The sequence below is a fragment of the Mustelus asterias genome, chromosome 13, assembly GCF_964213995.1.
Source record: "Mustelus asterias chromosome 13, sMusAst1.hap1.1, whole genome shotgun sequence".
NCBI classification, from domain to species: domain Eukaryota; kingdom Metazoa; phylum Chordata; class Chondrichthyes; order Carcharhiniformes; family Triakidae; genus Mustelus; species Mustelus asterias.
In genome coordinates, this window is record NC_135813.1 from 16,823,408 (window position 1) to 16,846,903 (window position 23,496).

Genomic DNA, 23,496 nt, shown 5'->3' on the forward strand with positions numbered 1-23,496 from the left:
GAAGCAAATCTTTCTTTGATTGGCTGGGAGAAGAAAGACTTGCATTTATGTAGCTCCTTTAATGACCGTAGGATATCACAAAGGGCTTTACTGTCAATGAGATTCTTTCAAAGTCTGGTCAATATTGTAAGGCGGCACGGTAGCACAGTGGTTAGCACTGCTGCTTCACAGCTCCAGGATCCCAGGTTCGATTCCCGGCTCGGGTCACTGTCTGTGTGGAGTTTGCACATTCTCCTCGTGTCTGCGTGGGTTTCCTCCGGGTGCTCCGGTTTCCTCCCACAGTCCAAAGATGTGCGGGTTAGGTTGATTGGCCAGGTTAAAAATTGCCCCTTAGAGTCCTGGGATGCGTAGGTTAGAGGGATTAGCAGGTAAATATGTGGGGGTAGGGCCTGGGTGGGATTGTGGTCGGTGCAGACTCGATGGGCCGAATGGCCTCCTTCTGCACTGTAGGGTTTCTATGATGATAATCCAGCAGCCAATTCGCATACCGGCAAGCTCCTTGAGAACAGCAATGCGATGATGACCAGATAATGGCCGGAATTCTTTGGTCTCGTACGCTCCGCCACCACTTCCAGCAAGAATGGAGAATTTGGCACTCAGCCAAATCTCTGTTCACTGCAGTGGGGCCAGGAGATCGGGGGGAGAGCTCCCCCTGGCTTTTCACATAGGGCCATGGAATTCTTTTATCGAGAGGGTGAATGGGGCCTCGGTTTAATCTCTCACACAAAAGATAGCACCTCTGACAATGCAGCACCCTGGTAATAGAAAGGCAAAATACTGCAGATGCTGGAATCTGAAACAAAAACAGAGAATGCTGGGAAATCTCAGCAGGCCCGATAGCGTTTGTCTCTCCACAGATGCTGCCAGACCTGCTGAGGCTTTCCAGCATTTTCTGTTTATGACTCTGGGAAGAGACTTGGACTTGTGACCTTCTGGCTCAGAAGCCAAAGGCACGTTGGGCAATCATAGAATGGTATATCTTAGAAGGCCGTATATAGAAGACTGTTCAGTCCATCAATGCTGGCTCTTTCTAAGGGCAATCCGGTTAGTTCCAGTCCCCTGCTCCTTCCCCAATATCATTGTAGTTCTATTCGGAGAATGCTCGAGATTCTGCGGAGATGGGATTCTTTCTTTTCTTTCTGCTTCTCAGATGTAACTGTCTCGCCCTCTTTGTCTGTGCCCAGGAAATATGCTTGTCTGACCCACCCATCGTGATGACCCTGGTGGACGGACCCACTGGAGAAAACGACAACCTGATCTGCGTCGCGTACCGCCATCAATTCGACCTGGTGAACGAGAGTACGGGGGAATCCTACAGGTTGCACCACGTGGATGCGAGTAAGGTGAGCACAGAGCTCGAGGCACGCAACTAGCTGAATGAAACCTGCCTCTTACCTTAGCCACCTTCACTTTGTGCTCCTTCGTTGTCTTGGGTTAATTATGCTATACTAACATGAAACTAGGGACGACACCCCCTCTCCCGCTCCCGCTACATTCAACCCCATTGACAATCGTGGGACCAGAAGATTCTGCCGCCGGCCAAAGGCAGGTCACTTCCACGTAACGCAGACACTCATGCCCAATATGAAATAGCAGACTTTAGCGGAACAGGCAAATCTGAAGAAAAAGGAAATTAGTAAGGCCCTTGTCCAAGGACAATCTGAAATGAAAACCGGAAGTGCTGGAAAAGCTCAGCAGATCCAACAGCGTCCACGGAGAGAGAAACAGAGAGCACAATTTTCCGACCCCCTACCTCCGCGCCACCCACGGCGGGTTTCGCAGTGGCAGAGGTGGCCCTCCTTTGGCTGGCGGCTAGATCACGCGGTGCCATTCCTGTCAACAGGGTTTCCCAATATTTGCGCCCTCTGCCACTGGGGAATCTGCAGCGGGGGGCGGGTGTTCCCGGGAGTGGTTCCGGAAGATCCCACCAGCGGGAACGGCCGGAAAAGCCCACCCAGAATTAACCCTTTACAGCCCATATAGAGTCATAGAGTCATCGAGATTTACAGCATGGAAACAGGCCCTTCGGCCCAACTTGTCTATGCCGTCCTGTTTTTTTAAACCCCTAAAATAATCCCAATTGCCCGCATTTGGCCCATATCTCTCTATACCCATCTTACCCACGTAACTGTCTAAATGTTTTTGAAGAGCCAAAATTGTACCTGCCTCTACTACTACCTCTGGCAGCTTGTTCCAGACACTCACCACCCTCTGTGTGAAAAAATTGCCCCTCTGGACTCTTGTGTATCTCTCCCCTCTCACCTTAAACCTATGCCCGCTAGTTTTAGACTCCCCTACCTTTGGGAAAAGATGTTGACTAGCTGATCTATGCCCCTCATTATTTTATAGACCTCTATAAGATCACCCCTCAGCCTCTTATGCTCCAGAGAAAAAAGTCCCAGTCTATCCAGCCTCTCCTTATAACAATATGACTCTACTTCGGAACGGAAAACCTGAAGCATTGCTGAATACACTGCGTATTGTTAAAGCAAGGTGTGTTTCAAACTTAGAAAGGCAACACTTTTGCTTGGCTTATTACTGAACAGTCTTTTCAGTTTGGTGAGGATTTACACAATGATAAAACGTTTCGCCAGGTGTGCAGCCAATTTTATGTTTAAGTGCCTGAGTAGACAGAAATCTCTGGGAGCCTTTAATTGAATCAAATTAAACTGCACAAGGGTGATCGCAAATTGTTCAACAGCAAGAAGAATGGCTGGAATTTAAATATCCCATAATAAGCAAACAAAAAATGCTTTGGAGATTGAATAGAATATGAAATAGAATCCTTACAGTGCAGAAGAGGCCATTCAGCCCACCAAGTTTGCACTGACTCTCCGACAGAATATCTTACCCAGCCCTCCCCTCAGCCCAATCCCTGTAACCCCACCATGGCTAAGCCCCCTAACCTACCCATCCTGGGACACTAAGGTGCAATTTAGCATGGCCAGTCCAATCTAACCTGCACATCTTTGGAGTGTGGGAGGAAACCGGAGCACCCGGAAGAAACCCACGCAGACACGGGGAGAATGTGCAGACTCCACACAGACACCCAAGGCTGGAATCGAATCCGGGTCCCTAGAGCTGAGAGGCAGCAGTGCTAACCACTGTGCCGCCCCAGATCTGTCAGCATCTGATAGGAAAAGAGGACATGTTAACATGGTAAATTGCCCCATAGTGTCAGGGGTAAAGACGTGGGGTTAAGGGGTTAGGGCCTGGGTTGGATTGTGGTCGGTGCAAACTTGATGGGCCAAATGGTCTCTTTCTGCACTGTAGGGATTCTATGATTCGATGTTAACACAACAGATGTAATACCCTTCATTCTGATGACTAGAATACCTCACATTGTCAACCCATTCTTATTAAGAACTAATTCTTTACAGCTATTTGTGCCTGTCAAGTTCTGAGATGTTAATGCAGAGGGAAATGGATCATTTTCCATCTCCCTTGTGTTACAAAGTCTTGTGTAGGATGGCTAGATGCAGGGTAAACTCCCTCCAGTGCTGCCTAACAATGTCCCTTAGCTGTCAGCCTCACAGGAACCAGGAATTCTTTCTTTTGGTCTGCCTGAGTCACATATAAGAAAATAAATGTGTAGTTATGTAGCATTTGTCATGACAAGCGGGTGTCTCAAAGCGCTTTACATTTCAAGAAGTACTTCATTGCGTTGTAATCACTGTTGTAATGTAGAAAAATGGCAGCCACTTTGTGCTAACTCCTCCCAACAGCAGTGTGACGATGAACAGGTAATCTGTGTTTTGGGATTTTAATAGAGCATAAATATTTGCCAGGACACCGGGGATAACTCCCCTACTCTTCTCCAAAATAGTGCCGGAAGGTCTTTTACATTCGCCTGCGCAGGCCTCACTTTAACATCTCACCTGAAAGGTGACACCTCTGACAGTGCAGTGCTCCCTCAGTATTGCACTGGAGTGATAGCCTTGATTTTAGTATTCTAGGCCTGGAGTGGGACTCGAACCCTGAACTTTCTCAGTCCAGAGGCCAGTGAGTTACCCACTGGGCTGACCCATTGCCCATTGTAGGCCTTGTCCATTCTTGAAGACATGAGAAAGAGGAAGGTGTTTAGATTCATAGTTTAAAAACAGCGAGGTTATGTTGCAGCTGTATAAGGTGCTGGTGAGGCCACACCTGGAGTACTGTGTACAGTTCTGGTCTCCTTACTTGAGAAAAGATATACTGGCACTGGAGGGGGTGCAGAGGCGATTCACTGGGTTGATTCTGGAGTTGAGGAGAGACTGAGTAGACTGGGACCATACTCATTGGAATTCAGAAGATGAAGGGAGATCTTGTTAGAGAAATATATAAGATTATGAAGGGAATAGATAAGATAGAAGCAGGGAGGTTGTTTCCACTGGCGGGTGAAACTCGAAGTAGCGGGCATGGCCTCAAAATAAGGGGAAGCAGATTTAGGACAGAGTTGAGGAGGAACTTCTTCACACAAAGGTTGTAAATCTGTGGAATTCCCTGCCCAGTGAAGCAGTTGAGGCTACCTCATTGAATGTTTTTAAGGCAAGGATAGATAAATTTTTGAACAGTAAAGGAATTAAGGGTTATGGTGAGCGGGTGGGTAAGTGGAGCTGAGCCCACAAAAAGATCAGCCATGATCTTATTGAATGGTGCAGCAGGCTCGAGGGGCCAGATGGCCTACTCCTACTCCTAGTTCTTATGTTCATGTTCTTATGTATATAGAGCCATAGGGTGGAATTTTACCGTCCCACCCACCATGGGAATCGTAGCGGGCGGGACACAGACCAAGCAAAGGTCCATTGACCTTGGGTGGGGTTTATCGGCCTTGGGGTGAGCGCGGCCGGAAAATCCGGGCCAAAGAGTTTTACGGCACAGAAACACCCTTTGGCCCATCATGTCCGTGCCGGCCATAAAGCACCGATCTATCCTAATCCCGTTTTCCATCACTTGGTCCATAGCCTTGTGTGCTATGGCATTGAATCTAAGCTAAGAATCTAAATGCTTCTTAACCTCTACCATCCTTTCAGGGAGTGAGTTCTAGATTCCCACCATCCTCTGGGTGAAAAATATTTTCCTGAAATCCCTTCTAAATCTCCTGGCCCTTGCCTTAAATCTATGCCCCTGATTACTGATGCCTCAATATGCAGCCACTGTGTCTCACTATCATCAATAATTAAAATCAGCCCTTTAGTCTCCAGTTAGTTGTTGCCCTGGGAGTTGCAACCTTGGATGATGACGCTGGGCACTGAGTTTCACTGAGAATATGTTGAGGAACATGGTTTCTGTCGAGTAACAGGATGTTGTTGTGCTTCAGAACAAGTGCATCAAATGCTTGCTCTGCCCCTTCTCTGTAATTTTCCCACAAGGTTCATTACTGCGGTGCTGACAGTTGCATCACAGGAGGGAAAGGAAATATTAGAAAACGCTCAAAATAGATCCAGTTTGGCCTGTGTGACTCACTCCAATAAACATAGGTTTGTGGTAGGAACTGCCTTTCTCGCACCAGTCCAAAATGCAAAGCCGCCTCTAAAGAAGCCGGCAAGATCACGGGACCTCGCAGCTATGTACGAAACTTCAAACCGCCTGGGGCGAGGAGGTAATGGCAGCATCACCCCACACGGTGTAAGTGCAGCCGACGCACCTTCCTCGCATTGTGTTTGCAGCTGCCAGCGCTGCCGTTGGAATTGCTGTTCTTGTAAGGCACTTACAGGAGGCTCTGATTTCACATGTAATGGCCAGATTTGCTTAAATAAATGGAACAGGGACGTGCACACTCTGAAACCGTCGTTCAAACGGCTCCGCAGAGATTTGGAGCAGCCTTCATCCATTCATCAACCAGCGTGTGAAACAACTCTGGCGCTCTCGCCAACTCTGGCCTGCTTTCATCTCGCCCCGCTTCCTCCTGCCAATTGTGCGATTTATCATCCTCACACCTTTACCACTCCAGTAATTGTCCCCCCGTGTTGTAATCTTGGCATTTAGTCCTGAACATCCTCCTAGGCGTGCCTTCAAACCTTGCGCTGAATCCAAATAGCTTCAATTTCCTGTTCCTCGACCGGCGATGACAATCTCATTATCAAAAGTTCTGACTCCTGGTGTTCCGATCGATAATTGTAACCATGGCAACAGTGGGTTTTTTTTTCTCTCCGCTGGATGCTGTAGGATATTTAACCAGCAAGAGTATTCTCGCCTTTGCTTCCGATCTGAGGAGAGAGAGAGAGCTCTCCGTGGTCCTGAACATTCGCACATTTTAATCCTCACTTTCCTTCAACACTATTCGATTCAATTTTCCTTTTTTTTTCAGTATGTGAAGGCTCTCATTTAATGAGGTCTGTTTTCATCTCCACGGCAAGACACTGGTATTGTTCCAAATCCATTTTTTCCTAAAACTTAGCCCTTTTGAGAGTTTCCCTCATCATAGTTTGTGAGGGGCCTTGGGGTAGACTGGACAGGAAGGGCTTTAGCAGTGAGGTCAATGAATAGGGGGCATTAATTCGTGGAGGGATTAGTAGAGGGGAGGTGGGGAAATCTTCCTTCACTCAGAGGGTGATATGTGACTGGAACTCATTGCATGAAAGGCACGGTAGTGGCAGCAACCCTCATCATTTAAAAGGTGTCTTGATGTGTGCCTGAGGCACTGTAAGATGCTGGACTCTGGACCAAACACTGGAAAGTGCGATTAGGCTGGGTGGCTCCTTTTCTCAGCTGGAGATAACTCGATGGGCCAAGTGCCCTCCTTTTGTGCCATAAACTTTCTATGATTCAAAGGTGTGCAGTTAGAATCACTACAGTGCAGATGGAGGCCATTCAGCCCACTGAGTCGGCACTGACTCTCCAACAGCGTATCTCACCCAGGCTCTTATCCCGTAACCCCACATATTTACCCCATTAGTCCACCCAACCAGCACGTCTTTCGGACTGTGGGAGGAAACCGGAGCACCCGGAGGAAACCCACGCAGACATGGGGATAACGTGCAAACTCCACACAGACAGTGACCCAAGCCGGGAATCAAACCCGGGTCCCTGATGCTGTGAGGCAGAAGTGCTAACCACTGTGCCACAGTGAATCATAGAATCCCTCCAGTGCCGAAGAGGCCATTCGACCCATCACGTCTGCACTGCCTCTCTGACAGAGCACCTTACCCAGGCTCCCTCCCCCACACTATTCCTGTAACCCCACACATTTACCATGATTAATCTACCTAACCTACACATCTTTGGAGTTTGAAAGGAAAGCGGAGCACCCAGAGGAAACCCACGCAGACACAGGGAGAACGTGCAAACTCTGCACAGACAGTGATCCAAGCCAGGAATTGAACCTGGGTCCCTGGCACAGTGAGGCAGCAGTGCTAACCACTGTGCCACCCTCCTTTCCACTCTGTGTATCCACACTTCTGACCCCTGTGAAAATCTGATTGATTAAGTCGTGCGGCATTTGGACATGAGCTGCTTCAGTATCTGAGGAGTCATGAATGATCCTGAACATTGTAAAATCATCGGTGAACATCCCCACTTCTGGCCTTGTGATGGCGGTAAGATCACTGATGAAGCAGCTGAAGATAGTTGGGCCTAGAACACTACCCTGAAGAACTCCTACAGTGATATCCTGGGACTGAGACCTCAAACCACCCCAACCATCTTCCATTGTGCTAGGTATGACTCCAACCAGTGGAGAGCTTTCCCCCTGATTCCTATTGACTCCAGTTTTGCTGGGGCTCCTTGATGCCGCACTCGGTCAAATGCAGGATTAGAATCTGTCACTATTAAATCTAAGTGAGGCTACAGACACAGCCACATAACTAGGAGTCCTATCTTGCAATGGTTTAGAATATTCTTATAGTATAAGGGTCTGGAACATATAGGGTTAATATGGGACTGAGTACAGCACAGCCCACCCAGTGATGTAAGGGAGCTCATGACAACCACCCAGGATCAATCTAGTGTTGTACAGAGCAATGTGTACCAGCAAGCACAGGGACAGCTCCTAGTTTGTACCCTTTAAATCATAGAAATAATAGAAACCCTACAGTACAGAAAGAGGCCATTTGGCCCATCGAGTCTGCACCGACCACAGTCCCACCCAGGCCCTACCCCCATATCCCTACACATTTTACCCGCCAATCCCTCTAATCTATGCATCCCAGGACACTAAGGGGCAATTTAAGCATGGCCAATCAACCTAACCTGCACATCTTTGGACTGTGGGAGGAAACCGGAGCACCCGGAGGAAACCCACGCAGACACGAGGAGAATGTGCAAACTCCACACAGTCAGTGACCCAAGCTGGGAATCGAACCCAGGTCCCTGGAGCTGTGAAGCAGCAGTGCTAACCACTGTGCCACCGTGCCGCCCTCAGGGGCATTACTAGGGGCATTGGCCGTGCTAAATTCCCCCTCAGTGTACCTAGAGTGTGGCGACTAGGGGATTTTCACAGTAACTTCATTGCAGAATTAATGTAAGCCTACTTGCGTCACTAATAAATAAACTTTAAATTTTACTGTATATCTGTAAATAGCTCTAAGAGTCAATACAGTCTTGCAGTTCACCCATGTGTGACTATGAGAACCTCTTCAGTGACCAAATTGTCATCAACTTCATCTTGAAATCTAGCAGGGATTATTTGGCGACCATTTGGATATCATCCATTCAACCAAAGAATTGATTACCAAAGAATTGGCCATGCTAAATTTTCCCTCTAACAGGTGCCAGAGTGTGGCGACTAGGGGATTTTCACAGTAACTTCATTGCAGTGTTAATGTAACCCTACTTGTCACACTAACAAATAAAGTTAAAATAAACTTACTTCACATAGTCTGAAAACAGTCGCCATTCTAGCAACTGGTGTAATTTGTGTGGTGAATATATCTGTATATTTTTTGCACTTTTGCAATATCCTATATCATCAATAAGCCACATTCCACTAACATTCAGTCGTGACATTTCTGACCTGCAAATATGAGAGATCGTAACCATGCTTATCTATGGCTCTGTGTCCTCCTAACGGTGACATAGCTCAGAAGTATTATACGGATGGATTGGCATTGCTGGCCAGCGATGCTCACAAGTTTTTGCTGCTCTCCTTTATCAGTGTAACTTTGAGTTGGGGTTGGTGGCGGGAGTGGTCGTGGCTATACTGAACTTATCCTTGCATATTGAGACCTTGTTTCAAAAGTTAAGACTTTCCATATTTCGTGTCAACACTGTGCACTACCCATTATCATTGCAGGTTAATTTTGTTGCAGCTATTGATGTGTATGAAGATGGTGAAGCGGGACTATTACTCTGTTATAACTGTAAGTTGAAACCTTCTCTGTGTTTCCTTGGAACTGATTTGCGAGCAGCACGAGTTTTGTTTGATTGAAGAACAGCCCAGATGCTAGCTACGCGTTGCTCTATTTGTAGATATGTTCCGTAACATTAATGGCCCTGATTTTACCAGCACGGCCGCCCGAGGTTCTTAGATTGCCCCCGAGGCCAATGGGGAATGCCGTTCTGTGAGCCTCGCCCGCCCCTGTTTCGGGGCGGCCGTGCCGGTAAAATCAGGACCATTGTTTCAGTCTGGTTTTCCCTGCAGTTGGATGCAATGGATGCATTAAGGCATCATTTAAGTACCACAGTTACATACACTTTTGGTCAAGCTTTTTTCAGTTTTCATTGTCTGTTTACTACCCTGTAGTCCAGAGACTGTGTTGCGGGCAGGGTTACAGACTTTTGTCTGTTTCTGTAGCTAGTAATTCCCGGAGCGGGTCACTAGTTTGTTGCCAGAGGCTTATACCTTAAGGGCATATTTAAAGAATACCTTAAGGATCCCCACTCCACATGAAACATGGCTGATTGGGAATCTCTCCCACTCTTACCGCCAGCCTTTGGTGTATTTGGAAGGATTCTGCAGGTTGACACTCAGCCTGTTTGGCCGCATTATGAACTTGGTCGCCAAGCCCTGGGGTGGGACTCGAACCCGGAGCTTCTGGTTCAGAGGCAGGAACGCTACCCACTGCGCCACAAGACCTCCTCCAGGGTTCCATATGCCATCCTAACTTTCAGGAGGCCCCTATGGTATAATGTGTTGATGTACCAGCAATGCCACCTGGTGAGCTGGCCTGGGGACCTTGTAAAGGGGAGCACCGGCGTTGGCGGAGGTTTGGCACGGTGAAACCCATCGGCCCTCTGTGCCCTGAACCCATGCGTTTTAGAGTTGCTTTTATTCCCTATTTGCCACACCGTTGGAGATGCTGGACTCAGTTCCAGAGCCTATCCTCCTCTCAATGTTAATGCACTAAGTCCTGGTTAACCTTAAAGTAACCTGGTATTCTTGTGTTGTATTGCAGATATCTGTTACTACAAAAAGGTGTGTCCCTTTAATGGTGGCTCTCCATTGATTCAGCCTTCAGCTTCAGACTTCCACTTCTGCTGGAATCAGGTTCCTAACGCTATAGGTACGAGGATCTGCTTATTACAGGCACAGGTTAAAATAGTCACTGTGGATTGTCTCCTTAAAGTCTCACTTTTTGATGCTTAACTGGATGAGAGAAATTAAGAGAGTCCGACCTCAAGGTGCTCTTTATGGTGCTTCTTGTGTATGGGCAGAACTTCCTTTTGGTCTTGGTGTTGCTTCATATCTTTGGTACTTGGTTCACTTTCTGTTTGCTGTTGGCGGAGAGCATGCACTGTCAATTCAAAACAACGCAAGGGGCAGCATTGAAAATGAAAGAAGGTATTTGGAAGCAAAGTGTGCAGAGAGTGGGGGCGTGCAGCCTGGAGAAATACTGAATTAACTACACTGCGGAGTTGCAGAATCATTTCAAATGTCCCCTTTCTGCAGTAAACGCAGGCATTGGTGACCACCAGTCAATATAATGAACAATAAGGCTTTATTTACAAGCAGATAAGTACACAGAGCACTTTCACGATGTTAACGCTTCCAGCTCCAGGATCGACTCTGGCTGCTAAGACCCACGCTCCGCACCCAGATCCCCGCGCTCGTTGCCCATTGGGCGACTGGGTCACATGATCCTCCTGATGTACGCCCCTTAAAGGGGCCAGCTTCCTAAAACAAGAATGGAGAGAAATTACTTCACTAAAAGGGCTGCGAATCTTTGGAATTCTTGACATTAACTGTTGTTATTTTCAATGGTAGACAGAGGGAGTTTCCATTTTGATTAACTCCATTAAGCACGCGATTTTAGAATTCTGTTTTGTTCCTTTCTCTCTCTTTTAAGTCTTCCCCTCTGATTCAACCTATCCTTAATAAGGTGACAAAGACCAGCAGTGACAACGTACGGGGAGATTCCCAGTGGGAGGGTAGCACACTCTCAGTGTTCAGTTCTGGCCAGCACTTAAAGGGCTAAAGTTAAGCATCGCAAGAGGGAACTCTCCTCAGGAACACCTTGGGATGGTTTTTTGGATTTCCCTGCTGGCGGGATTATCCAGTCCTTCCATAGGTCACTCCCCATCCCCCCATGGCAGGATCCTCATCAGCGGGATGGGTTAGCCACGCAAATGACGAGCCCCCATTGTCAGAAAACACAATGCAGGGCAGCCAGAAAATCCCATCCCATTTATCTCAATCTCTCAGATAACAGAGTTGTCTGTGGCAAACTCACCCACCAACAGCTCAAAGGCAACAGCAGGCGAGTGTGGATATGACCGTAGTCCTCCTCAATCTTATGAATTGATGCCATTCCAGATCCATCCTGTAAGTAACAGGCCTAAGTTCATTGCTCAGAGTTAGATTTGAGAGAAACTAAATCCTCTTCTGCTGTGGATTTCCCATCAAGACCAACACTGAGGGGCTGCACGGTGGCCCAGTGGTTAGCATTGCTGCCTCACAGCGCCAGGGACCCGGGTTCAACCGGCTTGGGTCACTGTCTGTGCGGAGTCTCCCCATGCCTGCGTGGGTTTCCTCCGGGTGCTCCGTTTTCCTCCCACAGTTTGAAAGACGTGCTGGTTAGGGTGCATTGGCCATGCTAAATTCTCCCTCAGTGTACCCGAACAGGTGCCGGAGTGTGGCGACTTGGGGATTTTCACCGTAACTTCATTGTAGTGTTAATAGAAACATAGAAGAAAGGAGTAGGAGGAGGCCATTTGGCCCTTCGAGCCTGCTCCGCCATTCATTACAATCATGGCTGATCGTCCAACTCAATAGCGTAATCCTGCTTTCTCCCCATAACCTGACATATCTAGCATAGAAACATAAAGTGATGTAAGCCTACTTGTAACTAATAAATAAACTTTAACTTTGAGACGGTCACTGCACGGAGCCTTTCTTGCCTATTGCCATGTCAGGCAGTGAAGTTTACACCAGAAAATTTTCAAAATGTCATGATAACACTTTTGTTCCATTTTTGTTCCCCACAGTTTGTGTGTTTCCATATATTTTGGCCTTCACTACTGATTCTATTGAGATTCGACTGGTGGTGAATGGAAATCTCGTTCACACTGCTGTAATGCTTGACCTTCATCTCACAGCGTCACAGGTACGAGGCTCGAGTGCGGATTACATTTTTACACATTTATCTCCTGAAAAATGACGGGTCATCGCGGGCGAGACAGCGCAGAGACAGAGCCTTGCCTAGCGAGGAACGGGTCAACTGGGGAAGAGTAACATTGTCATGGTCCAGCGAGCATGTGAATGATTCAATTGTAAATGGAAGGACGGATTTATTTAGAGATTAGTTTTCGTTGCAGACCAATAAAACTGTGTTCAAAGTTGAAAGAGCCAGCTAGGTTTGCATATTGTTATACGGCATACGTGGCTTGTTGGAGAATGCTCTGTACGTGGGAAGAATGAATCTTTTGTGCTAATCGTGTTTAGTAGCTGAAGCTGGGGAATACTTCTCCAAGTTCCCTGCCCTACGTACAACCCATGGAGCCTGAAGCAAACACAGAATGAGTGTCTCAGGATGACACAGGGATATGGTTTAATTACAATCACACAAGAATAACTCAATTGCACAATTCTACTTTACACACTTTATCATAGAATCCCTACAGTGCAGAAGAAACCATTCGGCCCATCGGGTCTGCACTGAGTCTCTGACAGGGTAAATTACCCAAGCCCTCACCCCACCCTAGCTCTGTAACCCCACACATTCCATCTAACCTCAACATCTTTGGACACTAAGGGGCAATTTAGCATGGCGAATCCATGTAACCCGCACATCTTTGGACACTAAGGGGCAATTTAGCATGGCCAATCCACCTAACCTGCACATCTTTGGACACTAAGGGGCAATTTAGCATGGCGAATCCACCTAACCTGCCCATCTTTGGACACTAAGGGGCAATTTAGCATGGCCAATCCACCTAACCTGCCCATCTTTGGACACTAAGGGGCAATTCAGCATGGCCAATGCACCTAACCTGCACACCTTTGGACACCAAGGGGCAATTTAGCATGGCCAATCCACCTAACCTGCACATTTTGGATTGTGGGAGGAGACCGGAGCACCCAGAGGAAATCCACGCAGGCACGGGGAGAACATGCAGACTCTGCACAGTCCTTCGCCAAGGTTGGAATCGATCCCAGTTCCCTGGCGCTGTGAAGCTGCAATGCGAACCACTGTGCCACTGCACTGCCTTCAATAGAGATTGCCATTGTGTGCTACAGTGCCAGCTTGCACACTTTGCAGTCACACCCAGGGTTGTGCTAACAATGATAGCATGTTCCCGCCTCAAAATGGAACATTTCATTGCAGCAGTCCGGGATAGATTCAAATCCGTTCCCGTTGGTGAAGAGTGACTAACTGCAACTTCCTGTCTCCCCCCCCCCCCCAAAGGACAAAGTGGTTGTTCCGGGGAAACAACTGACCCATCATTTGTTTCTCTCATTCCAGTCTGATATCTACTTTACCTCGGCCGCGTCGTCCATGAATGCGGCCTCTGGTGGCAGCTCGAAGGAAACAAGTTCACACAGCTCTCCACAAACTCCGACGGGGCAGGAGATGCCTGTGCTACCCACATCCCCCGGTGAAGGTAAGCTGTGCCCCTCAGCAGGAACCCGAAGGAGTGGGCGAGGATTTAGATCTCAAAGTATTTGACTGGACACGATACTCCAGATGTGGTCTCACCAACACCTTATATAATTACAACAACACTTCTCTACTTTTATACTCCAGTCCCTTTACAATAAATACTAACATCCCATTGGCCTTTTTTATTACATGCCGTGTAACAGTACTTCAGAATTCTTGTCCCCCCAATCCTCTCACCGTAAAGGCGAACATGTCCTTGACTTTCCTAATTGCATGCTAATCTGTTGTGTACCTTATGCAAGTACACTCAAATTTCTCTGAACATACAAGTTTAACACTTTTTAAAAAAATATTCTGCGTCATTATTCTATGAACCAAAGTAAATAACCTCATTACGCTCCATCTGCTGCCTTGTTTCCCATTTGTTGACAGTTCTTTGTGTCTCCCTCACAGCTTGCATTCCCACCTAGCTCTGTATCATCAGCAAACTCAGATGCATTACTCTCTGTCTCTTGGTCTAGGTTGGTAAATAGCTAAGGTCCCAGCACTGATCCATTTGGCACTGTACACGCCATAGCCTGCCAACTTGAAAATGATCTATTCATCCCTACTCTCTGCTTCCTGGCTGTTAACCAATTCTCTATCCACAGAAATATATCGCCCCCCTCCCCCCTACCCCCCCCAGCTCAATCAGCCCTTGTATATTAACCTTTTGTGTAGCACCTTACTAAATGTCCTTTGAGAATCCAAATATACTACATCTACTGGTCCCTTTTATCTATTTTCCTAGTTACATCCTTAAAAATACTCCAATAAATTTGGATTTCCCTTTCGTAATACAATGTTGCACAACACAGAGATGGCTGATTTAATGATAAATAACTGAGCAGAAGTTGGTTCAGTGTGACGAGGGCTGGGCTTTTGCACAGCTTGCTCACCCTGCCACTGGGGAACCTGTTGGTGTCGGGGAGAGGGGGGGGGGGTCAACTTCGGCTGGGAAGGGCTGGAAAATCCCATCCCATTACCTTAGACAGCGTCCTTCTCCCATTGAGACTTTGCGGTGACCGCCTCAAGTTTTACTGTATCCCTCGGTGCATAGTCCTGAACCTGCAAATTGTACTCGTCAACAACTGTGCACTGGAAGGCTTTGGGCAGACCAAAGTTGAGGGAATACAGCTGATTGCACTTATGGTCAAGGAGTCCATTTCAACACTTTGCTGTCTGCATCTATCATCCTTTACTACTTGAAAAACCATTTATGAGTTGTGTTGTGAACTGTGTGATTTTTTTCGGGCCTGCCTAAATTCCAATTTTGATTTGATTTATTATTCTCACATCAAAAGTATTGTTTCTTGCACGCTATACAGACAAAGCATACCGTACATAGAGAAGGAAATGAGAGGGTGCAGAATGTAGTGTTACATTCATAGCTAGGGTGTAGAGAAAGATCAACTTAATGCGAGGTAGGTCCATTCAAAAGTCTGATGGCATCAGGGAAGAAGCTGTTCTTGAGTCGGTTGATACGTGACCTCAGATTTTTGTATCTTTTTCACAGATGGAAGAAGGTGGAAAAAAGTATGTCCAGGGTGCGTTATGCTGGCTGCTTTGCCGTGGGAAGTGTAGACAGAGTCAATGGATGGGAGGCTGGTTGATTTTCCCACAAAACAATAGTAAAAGCAATTTATTGGTTGAATGTACTTTGGAGACATCTTGGCTAATTGCAAGTTCTTTGGGTCAATGGGTGGGAGGCTGGTTTGCATGACTACAACGATTGAATCATGTTGTTCGCTAATGTCCTTTAGGGAAGGAAATCTGCCATCCTTACAGGGTCTGGCCTACATGTGACTCCAGAGCCACAGCAATGTGGTTGACTCTCAACTGCCTTCCAAGGGCAACTAGGGATGGTCAATGAATGCTGGCCAGCCAGCGACACCCATATCCCACGAATGAATAAACAATGTTGTGATCCAGCGGGTGGGTTGACTGCATCAAGCAACAATTCCTATAGCTAGAGTTGGCCACACTGCAGAAACACTGAGTTTTAAAGTTTAAAGTTAATTTATTAGTGTCACAAGTCGGCTTACATTCACAGTGCAATGAAGTTACTATGAAAATTCCCTAGTTGCCACACTCCGTTCTCTGAAGGAGAATTTAGCATGGCCAATGCACCCAACCAGCACATCTTTCAGAATGTGGGAGGAAACTGGAGCAGCCGGAGGAAACCCATGCGGACACGGGGAGAACGTGCAGACTCTGCACAAGCAGTGACCCAAGATGGGAATCGAACCCGAGTCGCTGGCGCTATGAGGCAGCAGTGCTAATGACTGTGCCACCGTGTCGAGACCTTTATTGTAAGAAAACAATGTAACCTCCTGAGGACAGCTCTGCCTGTCCTGAAAGATGGGTCTGAATTAATTATTTCTTACAGTAATACCTAAGGCTTTGTAACATGGATCCCAGTGCTTTGGTTATCAAGCGTAATTTCCACATCCCATTAACGTTTGTGTTGGGGTTAGGGTGAGGATAATGTGGGGAAATCTGTTCATTGGCAAAGAAAGGGAACTATCCCTTTGTGATGAGATTAGTCTGTTTGTTGGTTCAAAACAGCCCTGCAGATGTGCTTCACCCTTTACATGGTCACAGGGAGAAACACTTACAGAAGCTGTTTCCACTGGGGATTAACCAAGGAAAGAGAGTCTGATGCCGTCTCTCCCATTACCAATGGCGGCGCGGAGGGAGGGGAAAGAGATTTATCTTTTTGGCAATAATATTATAGAAAGGATATTATTAAACTAGAAAGAGTGCAGAAAAGAGTTACAAGGATGCTACCGGGACTTGATGGTTTCAGTTATAAGGAGAGGCTGGATGGACTGGGAATTTTTTCCCTGAAGCGTAGAAGGCTAAGGGGTGATCTTATAGAGGTCCATAAAATAATGAGGGGCATAGATCAGCTCGGTAGTCAACATCTTTTCCCAAAGGCAGGGGAGTTTAAAACTATAGGGACATGAGTTGGGGCGGCATGGTAGCACAGTGGTTAGCACTGCTGCCTCACAGCGCCAGGGACCCAGGTTCGATTCCTGGCTTGGGTCACTGTCTGTGTGGAGTTTGTACGTTCTCCCCGTGTCTGCATGGGTTTCCTCCCACATTCTGAAAGACGTGCTGGTTAGGTGCATTGACCCGAACAAGCGCCGGACTGTGGCCACTAGGGGAATTTCACAGTAACTTCATTGCCTTGTGACTAATAAATAAACTTTACCTTTACTTTAAGGTGAGAGGGGAGAGATACAAAAGTGTACAGAGAAGCAATTTTTTCACACAGAGGGTGGTGAGTGTCTGGAACAAGCTGCCAGAGCTAGTAGTAGAGGCAGGTACAATTTTGTCTTTTAAAAAGCATTTAGATAGTTACATGGGTACGATGGGTATAGAGGGATATGGGCCAAATGCGGAAATTGGGACTAGCTTAGTAGTTTAAAAAAAAGGCGGCATGGACAAGTTGGGCTGAACCTTGATGACTCTATAATATGAATTGAGTAGTATCAGATTAATTATCTGTTCGATGCCGGACTTGACATTACTGGCCTGAGATTGTGGGCTGAATTTTACCATCCCCTAGGTGGTGGGTACAAAAGCGAGGGGATGCTGGTAAATTCCCACTGCCTGGGAAATGTTTATTAATTCTTTCAGGGGAGGTGAGTGGCCTGCTTTTATCACCCATCCTTGATTGCGCTTGCGAAGGTGGTGGAGAACCACCTTCTTGAACCGCTGCAGTCCGTATGGTCTGAGTGCACCCACGGTGCTATTAGGAAGGGAGTCCAAAGTTTTTAGCTCAGCGACAGTGAAGGAATGGCGATATGTTTCCGAGTCAGGATGGCGTGTGGCTTGAAGGGGAAATTGCAGGTGGTGGCATTCCCAGGTGTCTGCTGCCCTTGTCTTTCTAGGTGGAAGGGGTCATGGGTTTGGAAAGGAGTTTTGGTGAGTTGCAGCAGTGCATCTTGTACCTGGTTCACGTGGCTGCCACTGTGCATCAGTGGTGGAGGAGTGAATGGTTATTGTGGTGGATGGGATGTCAAGCGGGGACCACTTTGTCCTGGATGGTGTTGAGTTTCTTGAGTGTTGTTGGGGCTGCACTCATCCAGGCAAGTGGGGAGCATTCCATCACACTCCTGCCTTGTGCCTTGAAGATGGTGGACAGGCTTTGGGGAGTCGGGAGGTGAGTTGCGCGCCACAGGATTCCTGGCCTTTGACCTGCTCTTGTAGCCGCAGTATCCATATGGCTAGTCTATTAATCTATTAGTCTATATGGCTAATCTAGTTCTGTTTCTATTGATGGTAACCCCCCCAGGATGTTGATAGCGGGGGATTCAGTGATGGTAATGTCAAGTGGAGATCCTTACATTCTCTCTTGTTGAAGACAGTCATTATCTGGCACTTGCGTGGCATGAATGTTATTGGCCACTCATCAGCCTAAGGGCTAAGAGGCAAAATTGACTGAGCACTCCATGGAGATGGGCATCCAATTTGCACAATTAAGGGCGCAATTACAGGCCATGTTTTGGGGCCCCAGGTATTTTGATTCCCTGTGGCTCTTTAGGGAGTCACAGAAATCAGAGGCCTGGTGCATCATGAGGGAACTGAGCGCAGCAGAGGCACCCCCCCTCCCTCTCTCGCCCCACTCCCCACCCCCCCTTCCCCCTCCCCCCCCCATGGCTCCATTGGCCAATCTGGAAGGCTTTGTCCTGTGATTGCTGGGGCCTTCCCCCTCAGCCATCCCGACTTTGTGCTGGGGTGTATGAGGATGCCTCCATCTTGAGGTGCCCCCCGAGGTGCCCGACCTGCCAAAGCAGCGCCCACCTATCCCGGTGCGCTGACTGAAGCTTCAAAGCTGTCGGCCCTCTCGATTGGGCCAGCAGCATGAAGAGCCAGCCCACAATCCTTGATTGGACGGCGATCCTGGCGACAGCCTGCAGGAGGCCGCCTGCAGTAGCATTGCCGAGCTGGGCCCACTTTATTTCAACTGCCTCAAACCCCACCCATTCGCACAGTTAATTTGCAGCCCCTAAAGTGGGAGGACCAATTTTGCAGGAGCTGAGTATTTCCGCCACTCCTATCCCATTCCTTCTTTGCCTGCTCTTTTCCTATTGTCTCCAGACCCCATCCACACCCTGCTGTAAGCTGCTCCTAATCCTCTCCAAGCGTCACTCCTTTAAGTGGGTGACACAATGGTTAATACTGCTGCCTCACAGCGCCAGGGACCCGGGTGCAATTCAGGCCTCAGGTGACTGTGTGAAGTTTGCACATTCTCCCTGTATCTGCGTGGGTTACCTTCAGGTGCTCTGGTTTCCTCCCACAGTCCAAAGATTTGTGGGTTAGGTGGATTGGCCATGCTAAATTGCCCCTTAGCGTCCCAGGATGTGTAGGTTAGGGGGATTAGCGGAGTAAATACGTGGAGTTACAGGGATAGGTCCTGGGTAAGATGTTCTTTTGGAGAGTTGGTGCAGACTCGATGAGCCAAATGGCCTTCTTCTGTACTGCAGGGATTCTAAGTAGTTTCATAGAATCCCTACAGTGCAGAAGGAGGCCATTCAGCCCATTGAGCCTGCACCAACAACAACCCCACCCAGGCCCTATCCCTGTAATCCCACATATTCACCCTGCCAATCCCTGTGACACTAAGGGGCAATTTAGCATGGCCATTCAACCTATCCTGCACATCTTTGGACTGTGGGAGGAAACTGGAACTCCCGGAGAAAACCCACGCAGACATGGGGAGAATGTGCAAGCTCCACACAGACAGTGACCCGAGGCCGGAATCGAACCCGGGTCCCTGGCGCTGTGAGGCAGCAGTGCTAACCACTGCGCCACCGAGGTCAGGAGGGGTGGAAGAGCCTCCAGAAATGCCTACAGCTCTAGATATTCCACATGGCAGCGAGGTCCAGATTTCCACTTGCCATCTGCCCCTCACAGGACAATCGAGATCAGGACTTCAGCATTAGGGAGGGGATGGGTAGAAGTGGTCGTGTCCCAGAAATCCTGAGGGGGGAGGGAGAGGCGCCAGAGGTAGCGGTACATATTGGTACCGCTGATGTGGGAAGGAAGGGGGAAGGGGTCATGAAAAGAGAGTATAGGGAATTAGGGAGACAGCTGAGAAGGAGGAAAGCAAAGGTAGTAATCTCAGGATTGCTGCCTGTGCCACGCGAAGGTGAGGGCAGGAATGGAGTAAGGTGGAGAATGAATGTGTGGCTGAGGGACTGGTGCAGGGGGCAGGGATTCAGGTTCCTGGACCATTGGGACCTCTTTAGGGGCAGGTGTGACCTGTATACAAAAAACGGGTGGCACTTGAATCCCAGGGGGACCAATATCCCGGCGGGAAGGTTGGCTAAGGCTACTGGGGAGAGTTTAAACTAGATAGGTTGGGGGGAGGGGATCGAGACGAGGTGACTGGGAGCGAGGAAGTTAGCTCGCAAACGGAGAAGGGTTATAGACAGTGCAAGAGGGAGGATGGACCGGGGATAGAGAAGGAGAGAGCTCAGACCAAAGGATTGAGATGTGTTTACTTTAATGCCAGGAGTATAGTGAATAAAGGGGATGAGCTCAGAGCGTGGATCGATGCCTGGAAGTGTGATGTGGTGGCCATTATGGAGACTTGGATGTCTCAGGGACAGGACTGGATACTCCAGGTGCCAGGATTCAGATGTTTCAGGAAGGACAGGGAGGGAGGCAAGAGAGGGGGTGGAGTAGCACTGCTGATCAGGGATAGTGTCACAGCTGTAGAAAAGGTGTATGCTGTGGAGGGATTGTCTACAGAGTCTCTGTGGGTGGAAGTTCGGAGTGGGAAGGGGTCGATCACTTTGCTGGGAGTTTTCTATAGGCTGCCCAATAGTAACAGGGAGGTGGAGGAGCAGATAGGGAAACAGATCCTGGAGAGTTGCAATAATAGCAGAATTGTTGTGATGGGAGACTTTAATTTCCCAAACATAGATTGGAATATCCCTAGGGTAAGGGGATTGGATGGGGAGGAGTTCGTTAGGTGTGTTCAGGAGGGTTTCCTGACACAGCATACAAGAGGAGAGGCTGTACTTGATCTGATACTGACCAATGAACCTGGACAGGTGTCAGATCTCTCAGTGGGAGAGCATCTTGGGGATAGCAATCATAACTCTATCTCCTTTATGCTTGCATTGGAAAAAGAGAGGATCAGGCAAGCTAGGAAAGCGTTTATATGGAGTAAGGGGAAATATGAAGACATAAGGCAGCAAATTAGAGGAGTAAATTGGAAGGAGGTATTCTCGGGGAAATGTACTGAAGAGAGGTGGCAGTTTTTCAAGGAATATCTGTCTAGAGTTCTACAGGACAATGTTCCGAGCAGACAGGGAGGAGTTGGTAGGTTAAAGGAACCGTGGTGCACGAAAGCTGTGTGGGTCCTAGTCGAGAAGAAAAGGAAAGCATACAAAAGGTTCAGAGAGCTTGGCGAAGATAGGGATCTAGATGAGTATACGGCTTGTAGGAAGGGACTAAAGAAGGAAATTAGGAGAGCCAGAAGGGGTCACGAGAAGGCCTTGGCAGGTAGGATTAAGGAAAACCCTAAGGCGTTCTATAAATATGTGAAGAGTAAAAGGATGAGATGTGAAGGAATAGGGCCTATAAAAGGGGAAGGCGGGAAAATCTGTAGGGAACCAGTAGAAATGGCAGAGGTGCTTAATGAGTATTTTGCCTTGGTTTTCACAGAGGAGAAGGACCTGGGTGGATGTACTGGGGGCTTGCGGTGGACTGAAAAGATTGAGTATGTGGACTTTGACAAAGAGGTTGTGCTGGAATCTTTGAATGGCATCAAGATAGATAAGTCGCTGGGTCTGGATGGGATTTTCCCCAGGTTACTGTGGGAGGCGAGGGAAGAGATTGCAGAGCCTCTGGCGATGATCTTTGCGTCGTCGATGGAGACGGGAGAGGTGCCGGAGGATTGGAGGATTGCGGATGTGGTTCCTATTTTCAAGAAGGGGAATAGGGATAGCCCAGGAAATTACCAACCGGTGAGTCTAACCTCAGTGGTTGGTAAGCTGATGGAAAAGATCCTGAGGGACAAGATTTATGAGAATTTAGAAAGGTTTGGTATGCTCAAGAATACTCAGCATGGCTTTGTCAAAGGCAGATCGTGCCTTATGAGCCTGGTGGAGTTCTTCAAAAATGTGACAAAACACATTGACGAAGGGAAAGCGGTAGATGTGGTTTATCTGGATTTTAGCAAGGCGTTCAATAAGGTCCCCCATGCAAGGCTTCTAGAAAAAGTGAGAGGGCATGGGATCCAAGGGGCTGCTGCCCTATGGATCCAGAACTGGCTTGCCCAAAGGAGGCAGAGAGTGGGTATAGATGGGTCTTTTTCTAAATGGAGGTCGGTCACCAGTGATGTGCCCCAGGGATCTGTTCTGGGACCCTTGCTGTTTGTCATTTTCATAAATGATCTGGATGAGGAAGTGGAGGGATGGGTTGGTAAGTTTGCCGATGACACGAAGGTTGGTGGGGCTGTGGATAGTCTGGAGGGATGTCAGAAGTTACAGAGGGACATAGATAGGATGCAAGACTGGGCGGAGAAGTGGCAGATGGACTTCAACCCAGATAAATGCGTAGTGGTCCATTTTGGCAGGTCAAATGGGATGAAGGAGTACAATATAAAGGGAAAGACTCTTAGTACTGTGGAGAATCAGAAGGACCTTGGGGTCCGGGTCCATAGGACTCTAAAATTGGCCCCGCAGGTGGAGGAGGTGGTTAAGAAGGCGTATGGTGTGCTGGCCTTTATCAATCGAGGGATTGAGTTTAGGAGTCCGGGGATAATGATGCAGCTATATAAGACCCTTGTCAGACTCCACTTGGAGTACTGTGCTCAGTTCTGGTCGCCTCATTACAGGAAGGATGTGGAAAAGATTGAAAGGGTGCAGAGGAGATTTACGAGGATGTTGCCTGGATTGAGTGGCATGCCTTATGAGGATAGGCTGAGGGAGCTCGGTCTTTTCTCCTTGGAGAGACGTAGGATGAGAGGAGACCTAATAGAGGTATATAAGATGTTGAGAGGCATAGATCGGGTGGACTCTCAGAGGCGTTTTCCCAGGGTGGAAATGGCTGCTATGAGAGGACACAGGTTTAAGGTGCTGGGGGGTAGGTACAGGGGAAATGTTAGGGGTAAGTTTTTCACACAGAGGGTGGTGGGCGAGTGGAATCGGCTGCCGTCAGTGGTGGTGGAGGCGAACTCAATAGGGTCTTTTAAGAGACTCTTGGATGAGTACATGGGACTAAATAGGATGCAGAGTTATGGGTAGGCCTAAAAGGTAGGGATATGTTCGGTACAACTTGTGGGGCTGAAGGGTCTGTTTTGTGCTGTAGTTTTTCTATGTTTCTAAGTGCTCTGAAGCAGAGGCCAGCCTCAGTACAACTTTTACCAGGATCTTGGGAGATGGAACTCTTTGAGAAGAATATCTCGCACGTCATTGCAAGATTTATCATTGAGCCATTGTGGAACAATTTGGAATTCATAAGGGAGCAATTAAAG

General features: G+C 47.9%; 1 protein-coding gene across 10 annotated transcripts in view; it reads left to right on the plus strand.

The window, feature by feature from the left end:
• Positions 1-23,496, plus strand: part of garnl3 (GTPase activating Rap/RanGAP domain like 3) — a 443,046-nt gene that overhangs the window by 377,030 nt on the left and 42,520 nt on the right. For all 10 annotated transcript variants that reach the window (XM_078226419.1, XM_078226423.1, XM_078226417.1 and 7 more), the window contains 5 exons: positions 1,185-1,343; positions 9,212-9,278; positions 10,314-10,421; positions 12,343-12,461; positions 13,821-13,959. In XM_078226419.1, coding sequence (XP_078082545.1) covers positions 1,185-1,343; positions 9,212-9,278; positions 10,314-10,421; positions 12,343-12,461; positions 13,821-13,959 — 592 coding nt within the window. The remainder of the gene's footprint in view (positions 1-1,184; positions 1,344-9,211; positions 9,279-10,313; positions 10,422-12,342; positions 12,462-13,820; positions 13,960-23,496) is intronic.